This window comes from Struthio camelus, chromosome 1, assembly GCF_040807025.1.
Source record: "Struthio camelus isolate bStrCam1 chromosome 1, bStrCam1.hap1, whole genome shotgun sequence".
NCBI classification, from domain to species: domain Eukaryota; kingdom Metazoa; phylum Chordata; class Aves; order Struthioniformes; family Struthionidae; genus Struthio; species Struthio camelus.
The window spans coordinates 57667990-57685214 of NC_090942.1; the positions used below are offsets into that span (position 1 = coordinate 57667990).

At 51.9% G+C, this 17225-nt stretch overlaps 1 protein-coding gene across 3 annotated transcripts in view; it reads right to left on the minus strand.

Moving 5' to 3' along the window:
- Positions 1-14470: 14470 nt before the first annotated feature.
- The window catches only part of CACNA1I (calcium voltage-gated channel subunit alpha1 I), a 176766-nt gene continuing 174011 nt past the window's right edge, over positions 14471-17225 (minus strand). For all 3 annotated transcript variants that reach the window (XM_009665343.2, XM_068941582.1, XM_068941569.1), the window contains one exon: positions 14471-15694. In XM_009665343.2, coding sequence (XP_009663638.2) covers positions 14987-15694 — 708 coding nt within the window. In that variant the 3' untranslated portion in view covers positions 14471-14986. The remainder of the gene's footprint in view (positions 15695-17225) is intronic.

A 17225-nucleotide genomic window follows, 5' to 3' on the forward strand; every position in this document is an offset into this window, starting at 1 on the left:
CTGATCTGTCTAGATCATGCGCGCCTGGGAGGTGTGAGGTGTTGTGGTGCTACACTGTATGCACATGAAGGCTATTTGCCCAGGATTTCACAGAATCACAGAATCGTTTAGGTTGGAAGGGACCTCTGGAGATCATCTAGTCCAACCTCCCTGCTCAAGCAGGGTCACCTAGAGCATATTGCCCAGGATCACATCCAGACGGGTTTTGAATATCTCCAGGGAAGGAGATTCCACTACCTCTCTGGGCAACCTGTTCCAATGCTCTGTCACCCTCACAGTCAAGAAGTTTTTTCTCAGGTTTAGGTGGAACTTCCTGTGGTTCAGTTTGTGCCCGTTGCCTCTTGTCCTGTTGCTGGGCACCACGGAGAAGAGATTGGCCTCATCCTCTTGACACTCCCCCTTCAGATACTTGTACACGTTGATGAGATCCCCTCTCAATCTTCTCTTCTCCAGGCTACACAGGCCCAGCTCTTGCAGTCTTTCTTCAGAGGAGAGGTGCTCCAGCCCTCTAATCATCTTGGTAGCCCTCCGCTGGACTCTCTCCGGGAGTACCATGTCTCTCTTGTACTGGGGAGCCCACAACTGCACCCAGTACTCCAGGGGAGGCCTCACCAGGGCTGAGGAGAGGGGCAGGATCATCTCCCTCGACCTGCTGGCAACACTCTGCCTCATGCACCCCAGGAGACCATTGGCCTTCTTGGCCACAAGGGCACACTGCTGGCTCATGTTTAACTTGTTGTCCACCAGCACTCCCAGGTCCTTCTCTGCAGAGCTACTTTCCAGCAGGTCAACCCCCAGCCTGTACTGCTGCATGGGATTATTTCTCCCTAGGTGCAGGACCTTGCACTTGCCTTTGTTGAACTTCAGGAGGTTCCTCTCCGCCCAGCTCTCCAGCCTGCCCAGGTCCCTCTGAATGGCAGCACAGTCTTCTGGTGTGTCAGCCTCTCCCCCCAGTTTAGTATCAGCAGCCAACTTGCTGAGGGTGCACTCTGTCCCTTCCTCCAGGTCATCGATGAATACGTTGAACAAGATTGGACCCAGGACTGACCCCTGGGGGACACCACTAGCTACAGGCCTCCAACTTGACTCTGCGCCATTCACCACAACCACAACCCTCTGAGCTCGGCCATCCAGCCACTTCTCAATCCACCTCACCGCCCACTCATCTAGCCCACACTTCCTGAGTTTACCTATGAGGATGTGATGGGAGACTGTGTCAAAAGCCTTGCTGAAGTCCAGGGAGACAACATCCACTGCTCTCCCCTCATCTACCCAGCCAGTCATTCCATCATAGAAGGCTAGCAGATTGGTCAAGCATGCTTTCCCTTTGGTGAATCCGTGCTGACTACGCCTGATCACCTTCTTGTCCTCCACATGCTTAGTGAGGACCTCCAGGAGGAGCTGTTCCATCACCTTTCCCGGGATGGAGGTGAGGCTGACAGGCCTGGAGTTTCCTGGCTCCTCCTTCTTGCCCTTTTGGAAGGCTGGCGTGACATTGGCTTTCTTCCAGTCCTCAGGCACCTCTCCTGATCTCCAGGACCTTTCAAAGGTGATGGAGAGTGGCCTAGCAATAACATCTGCCAGCTCTCTCAGCACTCGCGGATGCATCCCGTCGGGGCCCATGGATTTGTGGATGTCAAGTTTGGACAAAAGATCTCTAACCTGATCCTCCTCAACCAAGGGAGAGTCTTCCTTTCTCCAGACTTCCTCTCTTGTCCCCAGGGTCTGGAATTTCTGAGGACTGGCCTTAGCAGTGAAGAGTGAAGCAAAGAAGGCATTCAGTAACTCTGCCTTCTCTGTATCCTTCGTCACCAGGGCACCCGCCCCATTCAGCAGCAGGCCCACATTTTCCCTAGTCTTCCTTTTGCTACTGATGTATTTGAAGAACCCCTTCTTGTTGTCCTTGATGTCCCCTGCCAGATTTAATTCCAAATGGGCCTTAGCCTTCCTTGTCGCATCCCTGCGTGCTCTGACAACATCCCTGTATTCCTCCCAAGTGGTCTGTCCCCTTTTCCACGTTCTGTGGACTTCCTTCTTCTGTTGGAGTTTTGCCAGGAGTTCCTTGCTCATCCATGCAGGTCTCCTGCCCGCTTTGCTTGACTTCTTACTCAGAGGGATGCACTGCTCTTGAGCCTGGAGGAGGTGATGCTTGAATATGAACCAGCTTTCTTGGACCCCTCTTCCTGCTAGGGCCCTACCCCATGAGATTCCCCTAAGTAGGCCCCTGAAGAGGCCAAAGTTAGCTCTCCTGAAGTCCAGCGTTGCGATCCTACTCATTGCCCTGCTTCCTCCTCATAGGGTCCTGGACTCCACCATCTCATGATCACTGCAGCCAAGGCTGCCCCCAACCTTCACCTCTCCAACTAGATCTTCTTTGTTTGTTAGTACAAGGTCTAGCAATGCACCTCTCCTCGTTGGCGTCTCCACCACCTGGGTCAAGAAATTATCATCAATCCTCTGCAGGAACCTCTTTGACTGTTTGTGCCTAGCTGTGCTGTCTTCCCAACAGATGTCAGGGTGGTTGAAGTCTCCCATGAGAACCAGGGCCTGTGATGGTGAGGCTACTTCCAGCTGTCGGTAGAAGGCCTCATCGACAACTTCCTCCTGATCAGGTGGCCTGTAGTAAACCCCCACAACAGTGTCACCCATGTTACCCTGCCCTTTAATCCTTACCCATAGGCTCTCAACTTGCTCTGCAGCCACCCCGAGGCAGAGCTCCATACATTCTAGTTGCTCCCTCACATAAAGAGCAACTCCACCACTCGCCTTCCTGGCCTGTCTTTCCTAAAAAGCACATAGTCATCCATGACAGCATTCCAGCTGTCTTTCAGGGCTACCCAAGCTCCTGCTTGAAGAGAGCAGTGGGATTGCTAAAACTTTCATTCAAACGGGCAAAGTGCTGAGATGCCTCTGAGATAAAATATACTGGTAGAAAGAGGCAGTCACGGAGACACTGGGGAGTATGGCAGCTCCACGCAGGAGGAAAGTTAATAGGTATGGCTTCTGCAGTCCTAGCGCTAACTTCCCCATTGCTAAGCTGGGGAGAAGAATCAAAATCTTCTCTGGACTGGTGAAGGAAACGAAATAGATGATGCCCGTGATTTTTTTGTTATCTGCAGTTACCACTTCTGACTACAACAAAATCAGGTGGACAACAAAAGGGGGAATCGAGACAGACAGAGAGACAGATGGGGAAAGTCAAATGGAGAAACAGAGAGAGGCAAGGAGAAAGACAGATACAAGGCATGTCTGAGTGGCTTCAGAGGTAGAACTGCAGCATGTGAAGTCACACCCAGGCTACTTTTAATTCATGCAAGCCTGGGTACAGGGAGCAGCAAAACTACTGTGGCACAGACTTGTGGAGGCCCTGTGGCCTATGTGGACTTGGAGAGCTCATGCTGAAGCCTTCTCCTTCCACCCTTCCACAAGTGAGAGCCCAGGATAGCTATGCTAAAGCCAGCTCAAGTTTGTCTCCACATTTTCAGCCCCAGCCTCCTGCGATCCACAGCCCAGTGCACTGAGCTCCCCTGTCTTGGAGCAGTGCTGCCTCCTCACCCTGTGCCCATCCTCCTGGGTGCTGGTGGCCTGCCTGCTCTGAGCCTCCTTCTCCTTTCCTTCTCCTGAGTAATAGTGTGGACAGAGGATTTCCTTCTAAAGATGCTTCTCAGGGATGCTCTCACTCACTGAGAATAGCTGGGAAAAGGGGTGGGTGTTTTCCCTCACCCTCACCCCGGCTCAGCAGAAACATTTAGGTCAGCCAAGGAGCACTAACATGGTGCTGAGGGACTCTCTGCACTTGAAAGGGGTTTCAGAAGCTTGAGTCCCCTCTCTGAAAGAGTGAAGTGGCTCAAGATGTGAAAGGAGACCTGAGCAAGCCACCCCCATGTCAGACAAAACAGGCTAGTGACTTTTCCCACAGAGCCGGATGCATAAATTCAGGAGAAGTGAAGGTAAAATGAAGAAAGCTGCTTGTGTGAAAGAGCTGAAGAAAGAATTAGGTTAAATTCAAGGAGGAGCTACAATGATATCTCTCCCTTGGCAGCACTGTTCCTCACCTCCTGCAGCCTCCAGACATCCCCCAACACAGTGCACAAGGTGAGACAGGGGATGGGGGTCCCCCCTACACACTGTCTGCTTTCCAGGGAGCGGGGGGGGTCACCTATGTCACCTGTAGTTGCTCCTGTGGTGCCTCGGTGCCAGTTTAATGTCCCTGAAGAAGCTGGAGAATGGCCCGGAGTTACAATTCTGCTGGGGGTGCCAGGTAGGATGGACTCTTCCATGGAAACACTTCCATTAAATCACGCTGAGATAAATCAAAGCAGCAAGAATTGAAGACGCAGGTCCCCTGTTCCCATTCAGAGGGACATTTAAGCCTGCTGGAGAGGCATAGGGGATGTACGAGCATATCCATCAGCACAAGCTTTTTAATTTAGGCAAACGATGTAAATGCCTAGGTGCTTACATGCTAATGTCTTTCCTAATGCTTTCGCAAATGGACTCTCCTTACCACTCATGCAGAGCAGTCTCAGCTGCAGACCTATATGGGGAGGGACCCATACAATTGCCTTATTTTGCCTGATAGCCAGGCCTGAAAATCATACATGTACAGCATGGCACCGAGCCCCTGTCCCTCTCCCAGGCTAGTGCTGCTCAGCCTGTCCCCAGCCAGGGCCATCCATGCAGTGTATGGGGTCCTGGGGGGAGCACTGTGCTGTCACCGTCAGGTGCTGTGCACGGGAGTGAGCTGGCTAGGAGACACACCTCAAGGCCAGTCCCTTCACATCCCCGGTGGGATGTGACGCTACCCCACTTACCAGAAAGGACATGCTCTAGAGGTCGGGGATCTTGTGGGTGCAAGGGAGAATTTGAAAAGAGCTCAAAGTTTTTGCAGGTTTAAGACTTCCACAGCCACAAAGGGATGGGGGGCTCAAACGAACTATGCGACTCCCTGGTTATTTCTGGCTGCTGAACCTGGCCGAAATTTCAACTGCTTCTTTCAAATGGAGAGAGGGGTCAAAACTTTCATAAGCCCCTTGGAGAACAAACACAGCAGATCCCAGCAGTGAGGACAAAGCCGCAATCCCAAAACCACGAAATGCTTGTGAAAAAATCCCACTTTAGGAAAACAGGAGTGGGGCTGCCCTGAAAAGTATGCCCCAAAGGCTGGCCCACACACACCGTCCGGCATATAAGTGGTTCCCTGTATGTGGTCACGTATTACAAGGCAGCAAAAATTAGCATGCCTATGACCAGCGAAAGTGCCTGTATTACCTTCATATAGGTTAGAAACATGAAGCAGGGGAGTAGGTAGGTGGCCATTTAAATGATTTACTGAAGTCGTACAGCAGTTCATGACTCGACCTAGAAGTAAGCCTGTGCCTCCCTAGTCCAACGCTGGGCTGGAGCTGCTGTGCCCATACCCTAGGTATGGTCTCTCCTACCCCTCGCGAGCCTAGACGAGCTCTCACGTGTTCCCACAGCAACAGCTACACACACACGTTTCTCTTCCTCTCCCGCACACCCTGATTAAATCACGCTCATCGCAAGCGCCTTAGTAGGAGCACCTGGCCCTTTAATTGCGGCGATGAAGGATATGAATGTAGGCGATTCTGGGGCCAGCAAAGCATAAAATTAGCATTTAGTGTGCAAATGATACCACTGCATCATCGCCAGGGTAAAGCAAACAACACAAACAGCCCGGCTGCCTCTTTCCCTGCCTATCTGCGCGCTCGGGCCGGCCGGGTGTTGCGAGGGCCCCGCAGCTCCCCGCGCCCGTGGGACCTGTCCCCCCCCCCCCGCCAGGGCTGCCCTCCGCAGCCGCGGGCAGGCGGCCCCCTGCGAGCCGGCTACTGGTTTCCGCAGATTTTTTGACGGAGCAGATTTATACACTCGCTTCTGAGCTAATCCTCCCGCAAATGTCAAAAAGTGCCACACTAGCCGTGCTGCACTGATTCCTGCAGTATTTACAGAGCAGAAAAATGCAGCGGCAGCTAGAGCTAGGCTGAAGGGAAGAAACCTGCACCTTGAGGGCGCCCCTCAGGGCAAACTGTCCGAGTCTCAGGCTAGGAATCAGATCTCCTCCTCCTCCAGACCCTTAACTAGCTTCCTCCACTGTCAGCGCAAATTCCCCACAAGCCTTTTCACCTCTTGGTTACCTGGGCTGTATTTTTGCCTGGTTGGACACAAATAAACATTAAAACATTGTGTCCCTCCAAGCATAAAATAAAAGGCTCTTTACCCATCAGGCTAGGATGCAGCCAGCATGCCTAGCCCCAGGGGTTAGCCTGCCTTTGGGGGGCTTCCTACCAAATCAGGGAGTCGGAGTTAGCTGGGAAGGAGGCGACAGCCTGGCTGTTTGCGGTCTTTGCAGAGCAGGCGCACGGCTGAGCCACGGAGGGGTCACTTTGGAGCAGGACCCAGAGCCCCAGGCTGGACTCACAGCCAGTTTCTGCCCCGCACGAGGACCTGCCTTCTCTTGGGCCTCCCTCGCGTGGCCACCTGCGTGCCCTTGCCCAAAAGGGAGAGCATGTGAACACGGTTTCTGCCCGGACCCGTGCCCTCTGCCCGCTGAAGTGGCCTGTGCCACAGCTTGAATCGTCAGTCACAGCTTGAACTGGCGATTCGCGTTCTGCGAGGACAGCCTTGGCCATCCCCACAACGGGGGGCTGAGGCCAAGCTGGCCCGGCAGCATGGGGGTGACCCACGCCTGGCTCCTGGCGGTGCAGCATCACGAGGGTGCACCCTTGCTCCAGCCCTGCGGTGTGCGGCTGGGCCCCAGGCACTCCTCCCTGGCGCCCGAGCAGAGGCCTCTGCAACTCATTGCAGCCAGGTAAGGAATCACTTTGATGAAAGTGCTGCCTGTGCATTGCCTGTATCTGTGCTGTGGGGACTGCTGGTGAGCAATTTCCTGCGGCAGCTATTTTAGCTGTTTATTGCTTCAATATGCACTTAAAAAAAAAGACTACTGGAAGATCTGTTATAAACAACAACCGTACTGAAACAGGTACATGCTTATACCCATGCGCACACGCATACGCACACACATGTGTGCACAAGCAGCAGTGGCTATGAGAGCATAACGAATAAATATCAACCTGACACTGAGAGATTTTGGAAATAGTCACTCTCATATTTTATGCAGTGCTGTTGGCTTTTTCTTTTTTTTTAATGCCTGGACTGACTAGAATAGCAAAAACTAACCAGCAGCAACAATGATTAACAGTCTCACACATGTTGTAAACTGTACATTCAAATGGAAGGTAATTTTTAAAGATGGTGGTGAGAAAGATAAGCGCGCGTATGAGTGCATGCGTAGAGGGAATGCGCACATGAAAGAGGATCTTTTATCCACGCCACCCCCCTCACGTAACTCCTCGCTGCTCTTGACTCTTCTTAGAAATATCTATTATTATCCAACACGGGTGTAGTATTTCTGTGTTCAGATCATATCTTGAAACAAACCCCTCATACGGCTCAGATAAGGATGTGGGAGAAGAGTGTAAATGAGAAAATAAATTAACTGTGTTTGTGAAGTTGTAATTGAGAGGAGAAATGGGGTCATCTGCTTTCATTATTACCATCCTAGCAATTATTAGATGAAGCTGCTGGTGGTTGTTTTAGAGGAAAGCTCAGCTGGTACGTCCTATCCAAAGTTTTGACCGATCAGGAGCAAGGCTTATCCCAAGGACTTGCAGGGTAATAAAGATGCCTGCATGTGTGTGGACCATGTATCCTGGGTTCTTGCATGATGCTTCTCCGCATTGTCTGTGGGTTGGTAGCCATCTCCTAAGAGTGCTCTTTACAATTTAAAAACAAAAGCTTGGGTTAAAGATGTTTCAATGAGAAATGTTTGCTCTTTGGACTGTTATCTGCATGGCCTCTGCTATCACTGATGGTTTGGCCTGAGGTGGTACATGGGTGTTTCCAACTGAAGGCAGGTGGCCACCCTGCCTGTTTGTGCAGACTTGTTGCTAGCCCCCTTTTTGGAGATGCTCTACCTGGCTCTGTGATGGGACAAGGCTATTCCCTTAGCAACAGTTATGAGAAAGAAAAGAAGAGAAAGAAAGCGGCGGCAGCAGGGCAATAACAGGCGGCAAATCCCACCGCACTGTGGTCGGCACAAACGGGTAACTTATGCAAAAATACCAGCCAGGGCAAGTACTCTCGAGTACGGTAAGGGGGAAGAGCTGCAGTAGGGGCTGCTGTCATTTGGCACGGTGCACACCGTGCCCTAGCACCAAGAAACAAACAAAAATAACCCCAAACCACAGCTTCTTTTGCAGTTTTCAGGAGAAATAATGTAGACAACTAAAACAGTGTTAACCAGAGCGGCTAATGTGCTCTGGTCTCCAGGAAAATGTCCTTGGAAAAACAGCTCTTCTCGCACTCTGTCGTTCTGCACCATGGACCATGAGTACCAGATCTGCTGACTTCAGTGACTACAGACAAAAACACTAAGAAAAAAGATTTGTATTCCTCTTTGCCTAGCAATGCTGCACAGCTAAGGGGGAGTGTGAGCTGGAGTCTGCTGTGGCTTACATGGCAACAGCCCAACTGCTAATGAGAGTGATTTTGTGAGGTGCTGAGTCCTCCCTGACTAATGTCGTGAGAGTGAAAGATGCTCAAGAGCTCTGCCGACATGCAAAGTGGCGCTGAGGACATACCCTGCCGTAAGGTCCATCTGTGCAATCCCACTGCAGGCATAAACGAAAGGGCAGAGCCTTTATTCCTGCAACTGCTGTTGGAACAAAGCAGAGACATGCTGCAAAGTGGAGGCGGTGATGCTGGTTTTCCGGGGGGGGTGGGGGTGAAATCTCTTTACTTATAAATTGAGCACATCTGCTCTGGAAGTGACCGGGAGGTATAAATATTGAATATCACATTGCCAGATTTTGCTCAAAGTGTGATAGGATCTTAGCAGAAATAAACAGGGGTTTGAAAATATGTGGAAGAAGGAAAAAGTTCAAGAGAAGAAATATGTTTATATAAATGAGGTGGAAGGAATGAATGATTCTTCAAAGCTACTAAGTTCCTACTGGAAGCCGGTCCCTCGCAAGAAACAAAAGTAACATGGAAAAATTGAGAAGTAAGGCAAATCTTATAAAATAAAGTATTCATGAAGAGCAGGGAAGGGAATATTTGGAAAGTCAGATCACATGTAGATAGATGGAACTGGATGGCGTACGTCCAAGGGCCTGACTTTGCAAAGTGTTAAGCACTTCCTACAAGGTGTGCTGCATGTTTTATATCGCAGCTAGACAGGAAATCAGCAGGGTTTAATTTTCTTCCTTTCTGTGAAGTTCTTGCGAAAAGAGCAAGCAAACCAAAGCAGCTTACCTCCTCATCTTCTACAACAAAGCTTCAATTTTTAGCCGGCAGTCGGAAACATTTTGGCTAAAATCAAATCTCTGTTTCTCTGCTGTGACACCTTTTGCTCTGGCTGCCCGGCGGGTAGCGAGCGAGCTGCCCACAGTGCATCTCCCCCGCAGCACCTCCCTGCCTGGGGAAAGGGTACGGCGGCCGCCCCGCTCCTGCACCCCGCAGGGTGGCCGAGGAACCCGGCTGCTCGTGGAGACCGGCAGCACGGGCCACACAAGGCACAACGCGCCCATGACGCACCGTGGGGGCACTTCAGAAACAAGACGGCAATTTTTGGCAGGAACAGTTTGGTCTGCAGCCAAAATAAGCAGTAAAAAATTACATGTAGACATTGAAGTTTTCTGTTTTATGTTTCTTTCGCCTGAACATCATTTTTTTCCGCTAAAGAGCAATTTCAATACAGCTATCCGCCCCCCTCCGCTCCTCTCCAGCCTGCTCAACTCAATTTTAATTTCACAGAAAGCTGGAGGCATTTCACCCTTTACAGGACTTGGCCTCACAAAAATGCCAAATGCACAGCACTGCAGACTTCCCATAAAAGAAAACCGTGGTCATTCTGGTAATTGCTTCCCGTACATCTAATTTCATAACGAAACTCATGGTAGCTGGAGTAAGGAAGACAGATTTAAGAGTGAGAAGCCGCAAGAAGAGGCAAGTGGAGCGGTACCCTTTGGCCAAGCGGCCGTGCTGGGGAAGGGTCCCCGGCCTGCACAGGCGACATACAAACTAGCGGGGGGTTTTCCGTCGCTCGGTTGAAGCGGGTGAGGACTTCTGAAGCAGGACAAGGCAGGAAGCCCCTCTGAGGGGACAGGAACAAACCAAAGCGGGGCGAGGGCCGGAGGCGATGGCGCGCGGAGAAAACGCTCAGGGAGGGTTCAGAGGAAAGACTCAGGGAAATGATCAAGGAGCTGGCTGCCAAGTCAGGAGCAAAACGCGCCTCGTTTGGCCAAGCGGCAGCTGAAGCGGGACAGGCTGAGGGCAGGCGAGCACTGGAAGGAGCTCGGCATCAAGTGGGGAGAGGGAGCGCCGATGGTGGCAGACGCCGGGGTGGGGGGGGAGCTGGGTGCGAAAGGAGAGGCCGTGGGAAGAAATAACGCAATCTCCGGTTGACGGCTTCCTGACGGGAGCTGGCTGCGAGACAGCGCCCTGTGGGAAGGGGGGGAGCGAGGGAGACCAGCGCCGGCGGCTGCCTCGCCGGCTGCTCTCCAACGGCGGAGGCCTTTTCCTGGTGCCAGTGACTGGGCGTAGCTGGGAAACGCAGCTCTTGCCGCAAGAAACCACGCGGCCGCAGCGAGACCGGTCTAGCCGCAGAGCGGTGGCAGCCGGCTGGAGACCGCCCTGCCCGCAGCGGGCCTTCCCGGGCGTCCCCGGGGCCCCTGGCAGCTGCGTCCCGCCGCTCCCTGTGCCCCGTGAAACGGAGGAAACCCTCCCTGCCTCCCCCAGCCCCGGGGGACGGGGGCCATCCGGCTCCGCAGCCCGGCCGTAGGAAGCCCCAGCGGGAACGCGACGCGGTTGGCCGTGCTTTCGTGTCCGTCTTCCTCACTGGGAAGGACGGATGTTTCTTCCTTCTTCTTCAAACAGTTGGTAAATAATTAAAAGAGAGAGACAAAATATTCGCTCCAGATAGCCTCGGCTCCTGTTCCCATGGCAACCTCCTTCCCAAGCCTGAAGCCTTTTGCTTGAGTCACACAGCGGAGGGTGGAAACCCGTTTGCGGGGTGGAGGCAGCTGTGGCCTGACCCCGGCAGCAAAGAAGCTTTTCCTTGACGAGACACACTTCCAGGGTGGACTGAGGCTAAACAGGGAGATCATCCACCCTGGGGGCTGCTAGCGATCCCACGTCGGGCCACCATCGTGGCAGGGCGGGCAGGAGCGGCTGCGGGGCGCTGCGCGCCGGGAGCAGAAGCGCGGCCCGCGGTGGGAGGCCGTGGCAGCAGCTCATGAGCCTCCACGGCGATTTTGTGGAGGTGGCCAGCCATCTGCACCTGTTGGGAGAAGGATTTGGGCCTTCAGGCTGCGCTCCTCTGCCACAAAACCATTCCTTAGTCTTGGGGAGAAAGCCAGCCTTTACCGCTAGGCTGTCCTGCGCTGCCTAACAAAAAGTTGTCGCTGGCCAGAAGCAATGACGTGGCCCAAGCAGCCACGCTGCAGGGGCACGAGCAGAAGGTAGAGAAATCGCAGGAAGCGGGGCTGATCCTCGCGTTGCCCTGCAAACGAGGCCATCACCCCCCCTGCCCTACCAGCAGCTTCTAAACCGCGCCAGGAGGAGTATTCAAACTCCGCTGCTGACTGGGGCAGGCATAAAAACGGATGCAGTGAGATTGGCAGGAGTGGGAGTACCGCTGTGGGAAGGACAAAGATGAGAGATGTGCCTTCCCCCCGCTCCGCATCCGCCCTCCCCTACGGCCGGGAGGGCGAGTCAGCGCGGTGGAAGCCACTGTGTCCATCCATATGATCATCACAGCCCTCCTGCTCCCTGTCACAGAAGAAGAGGCCAGACAGCTGGGTTCAACTCAAAAGCTGCAGCACCCTGCTGCGATACGAACTGATGACACCTGCCCCTTCTGCAGGTCCTTATGTTTCCATTGACTAGGGAAGAGTATTGACACCTCACACCAGAGACGAGGCTAAAACCCACCTGGCAGGTGACCCATTTCCCCTCTCGACCATCTCAAGTACAGACCATCTCTCTCTCATGACCGTATATTAGGGTAACTTCTAGCACTGTTCCCATCCTTGATTTCTCTCCCATTCCTACCTCAGCCCCAAAGTTTCACAGCCTACACTACTCTCAGGATAGCTCAGAGTCCCAGCTCCAAGTCCCTTTAAGGCCACCCTTGAGGAAATGCTCTGTGCATAGGGTTGTCTGGGGTTGATTTTAATTGTGTGTTCATGTGTGTGTGTGTGTGTGTTTTTTTTTTTTTTAGTAAGCCCTACCTCTATCTTCAAAGCAGCTCTGCATTTGAGCTTAAGTCCTCTGCAGCCAGCATACGTTGTTCAGCCATTTGGGGATTGACTGCTTTCCTTTCCAGAGGACGCAAAACTGTGTGGCTTGTCTCTCCTCTCTGCCTGTGGGAGAGCAGGCAGGGGGAACTCACCCAAAAAACAAGCAGTGCCAAAAAACATTTGAAGACCCTTATTATTGCTTTAATAAATCTGGACCAGCAAGCAGCCTTTCTGCAAGAACAAGGACCAGGACTGCTCCGTCCTCTCCCTGCAGGCCTGACCTCCCTGCAGTCGGTGCGCACACTTTTAACATGGCAAACACTCTTTCAGCAAATAAAGCAAGTCCACATATTAATTATCCTCCTCCTCTCTGTTGTTTGTCCCATTCGATGTGTTTGCTGTTCACAGCCCCAGCTCTTAAGATGCAGCAGCTGCTTAAAAATCAGACAGGTAATGATAAAACCAGAAAGCCTGTTGCATACCACCGACTTCACAACACTTCAAATGCCAGCTGGGAAGAAGCATTGGAGAGGGGTCTGTTACACCGGCTACCGAAGCTTTTTTGCCTCTGATGGAAAAAATGGGATGGGAAACCTCAAGGGAGCAGTGTTCCTTCTCTGAGTGGTGCATCGGCCTCCAAACCCCCATCTGTTGTGCTGCTATCCTCTCTCCACTACCCTTCTCTCTCTCTTTCCTCAGGGATCCCTTGATGGGCCTCCCTGGGGCTGTAGGTGACATCCCAAATTCTTTGTGTTCCCTGGATAGCCAGCTGATTCCCTTTCCCGCCCACCCACAAACCTGGGAAGGGCATGAGACAACGATGTTCCTGCAGGAGGTGATCCAGGCTTACCCCCAGGAAGGATGGGTGGCTGGTAGAGACACGTGTGGTCACACTGCTGAAAAGGGAAGAGAGGATGCAGCCTCTGGAGGCCTTGCTGCAACTGTGGTGGAAGGACCATGTCTGCTGGATTGAATCTTGGATCCTGAGGCAGGTACTGGCATGAGGAGTCAGTTTGCCCTCACCTTCCTTGCTGCTAGCCCTCCGCACTTGCCATCCCAAGATGAATGAACACTCCTCTGCAACGCACTGGCAAGGAAAGCTGTAGTTCCCTCCTTCTCCCCATATCTCCTGCTGCTTCTAGTGAGTTGGTTAGCCACGATACAATGCACATGTGCATCCTTATGCTTGCGCGCACACACGCACAGACACACACAGACACAGACACACACACATTAATATTCCCTGTTCTCCATGTCTTCAGTTACCTCTGGGTAGCATTCTGGTCTCAGCTACATTGTTTCCAATCAGGAAAACACGAGAAGATAATGGAGATGCCGGAGAGGAGGTAGAGCCATCACTGAGCTGAGGAAGTTCTTGCAGATTCTTCCCACTGCAACTTGGAGCAGGATTTGCCCACAGCCAGGGGACCCACTACATTTTGTTTTGAAGTCCCCTTTGCTTTTATTTGTCTTTTTTAAAATTCTAGTTTTTGTCGTTTTAATATATATAACTATAGATACAAAAATAACAGATAGTTTTCTCTAGAGATGGTTTTTGCGCCTTTGGGCTTTGAAAATAAAATACCACAATTACTGCAAATAAAAGGGGAAAAAGTGCAATCTCCTCTCCCCTTTTTATCTCCCCCTCCCATTCCCCCCACTGCCTCTCCCACTCCAAAATTCCCCATGTGTCTTGTAGATTTCTTCCCTTAGCAGCTTTGTTTTGAACAAAATAAAAAAGACAAAACCATCAAAACAACAACAAAATATGCCATGTAGCCTCCATCCCTACCTCCTATGAGCATGCCTGCTGTGTTCACACACTCCCTTCAAAGCAAAGCTTTTCACCTCAAAACGGTTCCCATGCTCCATGGCTGTTTGCATTTCCCTGCTGCCGGGGCCAGATTTTCACCTGCTGTAAATCAGCATGAATCCACCTCAAGCCAGGGCTCTGCTGCTTTACACCAACAGAAAGGCACAATCACGTTTTGCCAATTTACACTTGACCTGAAGATCCGGCCCACAATTTTTAATGTTTGAAATGGAAGCATGAACAATAAGGAAGTTCCCAGAAACAGGCAAGGCAAACCCCAGATGCTCTTCCTCTGTTGCTCATCCCAGTCCCTTTCCCTTCATCCCCACCCTGCCCTCCCACCCTCCTTATTTTGAGTAGGATCTCCCCCAGTCCCTGTTTGCTTGTTCCTTCTTAGCACTTTCTGGAATTCATAATCTCTCAGTAAAAAAAATAAATAAATCGATCTCTCTATATATGTATATGTATATAGCTAAATGGCTGCCACATGGCAGTCACCTGGCTGGAGGGTCCATTCCCTCTCAGCCCCATGGCCTTTTCTTGTCACTATAGTCTCTGCGGTGATGGTCCAAGTCTTGCCCTTAGGCAGGACTGTTCCGGTATTGCTTGCGCTCTCCCATGCCTCTGAGGTACAGTACCAGAGTATTTATTCTCTCTCTCTCTCACTGTCTCTATATATATATCTGTGTGTATATATATATATATTTATGTATATATATATATATTTATAAATTTTTGTTTGCCTGGTTCTTTTTCCCGCAAATCCTTTGGAATTGCTGCTGGGGAAAAGTTAGCGTAGCACACTCCCGTGCTGGCAGCTGAACGCTCCCTCCCTCCGCCCCAGGGACCCTCATCTGTTCCTCTTGCTGACTCCATCACCCAGCTCCAGCTCAGAAGGGAGTGGGGAGCCATGGTCCCCTGTTCCTAGTTTGCCGGGGCCATCCGGCTCCTCTCCGTCCTCCGGGGAGGGGGTGTCCTTGCAGAAGTCCGTCACCCAGGAAGGCATCGAGAGGAAGCCCCGGGGGTCAACAGTGTAAAAGGGCTTGGCGTCATGGGCCGCGGGGCCCCGGGACGATGGGCTGGTGTGGAGGCTGCTTGTGCTGTTGCACTTCTTCACGAGTGTCAGCCCCGGGGGCGGTGGCGGCGGTGAGAAGAGGGAGGTCAGCGAGAGGCTGCTGAGGGTCTCTGAGGGCTCACTGTTGTTGCCGCCCCCCCTCAAGCTGCTGCCTGCCCCCTCCTCATCCGAAGGGTCCATGGAGTCGTGGTGTGTGCACCCTGGGCTGGTGCTCCCCCCACTGCTGTGGCTCCGCTGGTGCCGCCGGATGTTTCGCAAGCTGAAGATCCCCCGGCCCCTGAGGCTCCGCTGGCGGGAGGTGGGTGACAGGGGGGCCGCCAGGGGTCTTTGGCTGGCGACGGCTGGCACAGGGCACAGAGCCACCGGGAGGTCCAGCGTGCACTGAGGAGAGTCACTGAGATTGAGGCTGTCCTCCAGTGTGGTCTGCAGGCTGCCCGCAGAGCTGCTGCTCCGGCTGTCCAGCGAGGTGTCACTCCTGGGGCCCTAGAGAGCAGGGGTGTGAAAACACATGGTTCTCAGGGAAGACACATGGGTGTGGGAGCAAGATTTTTTTTTTTTTGACTGCTTTGGGGCCTGTAGTTTAAAAATAAACCACAATTATGGAAAAACTCAGGGGAAAAACTCCAGTTCCTCTCTCATCCCCTCTTGTTGGGAACGGCTGGCTATGCAAGGTGCATCGTGGCAGCTCTAACTATCTGAAACACATGCTGGGAAGTAGCAGCCAGGCAGCCTCTCCATGGGATTTCCCCACAGGGAGTGCCTTCTAGGGGAGGAAAGGTTTCAATATTTTGAACTCTCATTTCATTCTGTGTCAGGATGAATGTTTCCCTCCCATGTGAACTACCCCACCAAAGGGAATGGGGTTCTGTGAGCTCTGCAATCGCTGCCTGTGGGCCATCCCCAGGCACTGGTGGTCCAGGAGGCAGCAGGGCTGAGGTTCCCTGTTGTCCTTGGCTCTTGGCTTCTGTCTGAAGCTGCCAGACAGGCTGTAGTCAAATCAGAACTATCAGCTGGTCAGAAATCAGGTGGGCTTCTGTACACAGGTCTCAGGAAGCCTTCTCTCAGAAAGTTATAAAAATCAGCAACATTTGGGGAAAAAAGGAGGTATCAGGATTCTTCTGACCAACTCTAGTGATAACATCTAGAAAGATGTTATTTAGGAAAGAAAGGTGGGGTTCCCTTCCAAAATGAAAGGAAAACAGCCTTAATTTCATTGTATCAATGCTCATTCAGTTAGGCTGCATTTCACTTGTTTCTAGGAAAGTGGTCTGCTCTGTGAGACTGCCACTAGGACAGCTCTGGAAGTGATCTCCCAAACCATAGCTATTTGAAACATTCTGCATCACATAATCCAGTGCAGAAGTCCCTCTTTACAATTTCTGCCCCAGTGATATGCCACTCCAGAACTCTTTCTCTTGAGGTCTATACTTATACTAGAAGTTTCAACACCACAACAACTGAACATCCTCAACTCCAGGTGATCCCTGGTGAATTTATTTGTATTGTGCCAACAGTGTCTACCGCATAAAACTGGACAACATGTGTTGTTGGTTTTTTTTCAGTTTGTCTGAAATAGAGTGTCCCTGTACTCCTGAACAAACAGGACTTGCTCATGCAATATCTTCCAAGAACAGTAAGAGGGATCTCTACCAAGCTCTCATCTTTCTGCCTCCTCTGCTCTTCAGAGACACTTGATCTTTCCTCAACACTTCTTTTCTTTTCTTTCTCCTCGGTGAAAAACAGATGCCCTTTCAGAAAGGGATAGTCCCTTTCTGGGATATAAGAGCTAAGTGGGCAGGGGAAAACAGTGAGCCTAGGGACACTGGGTGTGGAAGTGGCATGAAGGACAGTGGAGGTAGATGCAGGAGAGTCTGTTCCACCAAGCAGGTACATGATCCAGAGTTAAGGTGCTAAGATGAGCTGAGATGGCTGTACAGCTCCCATTTCCCTGGCATTCAACTGCAGCTGCTCTGAATGCCAGTGGCCCTGCAGCGCACGCAATGCGGGACACCCA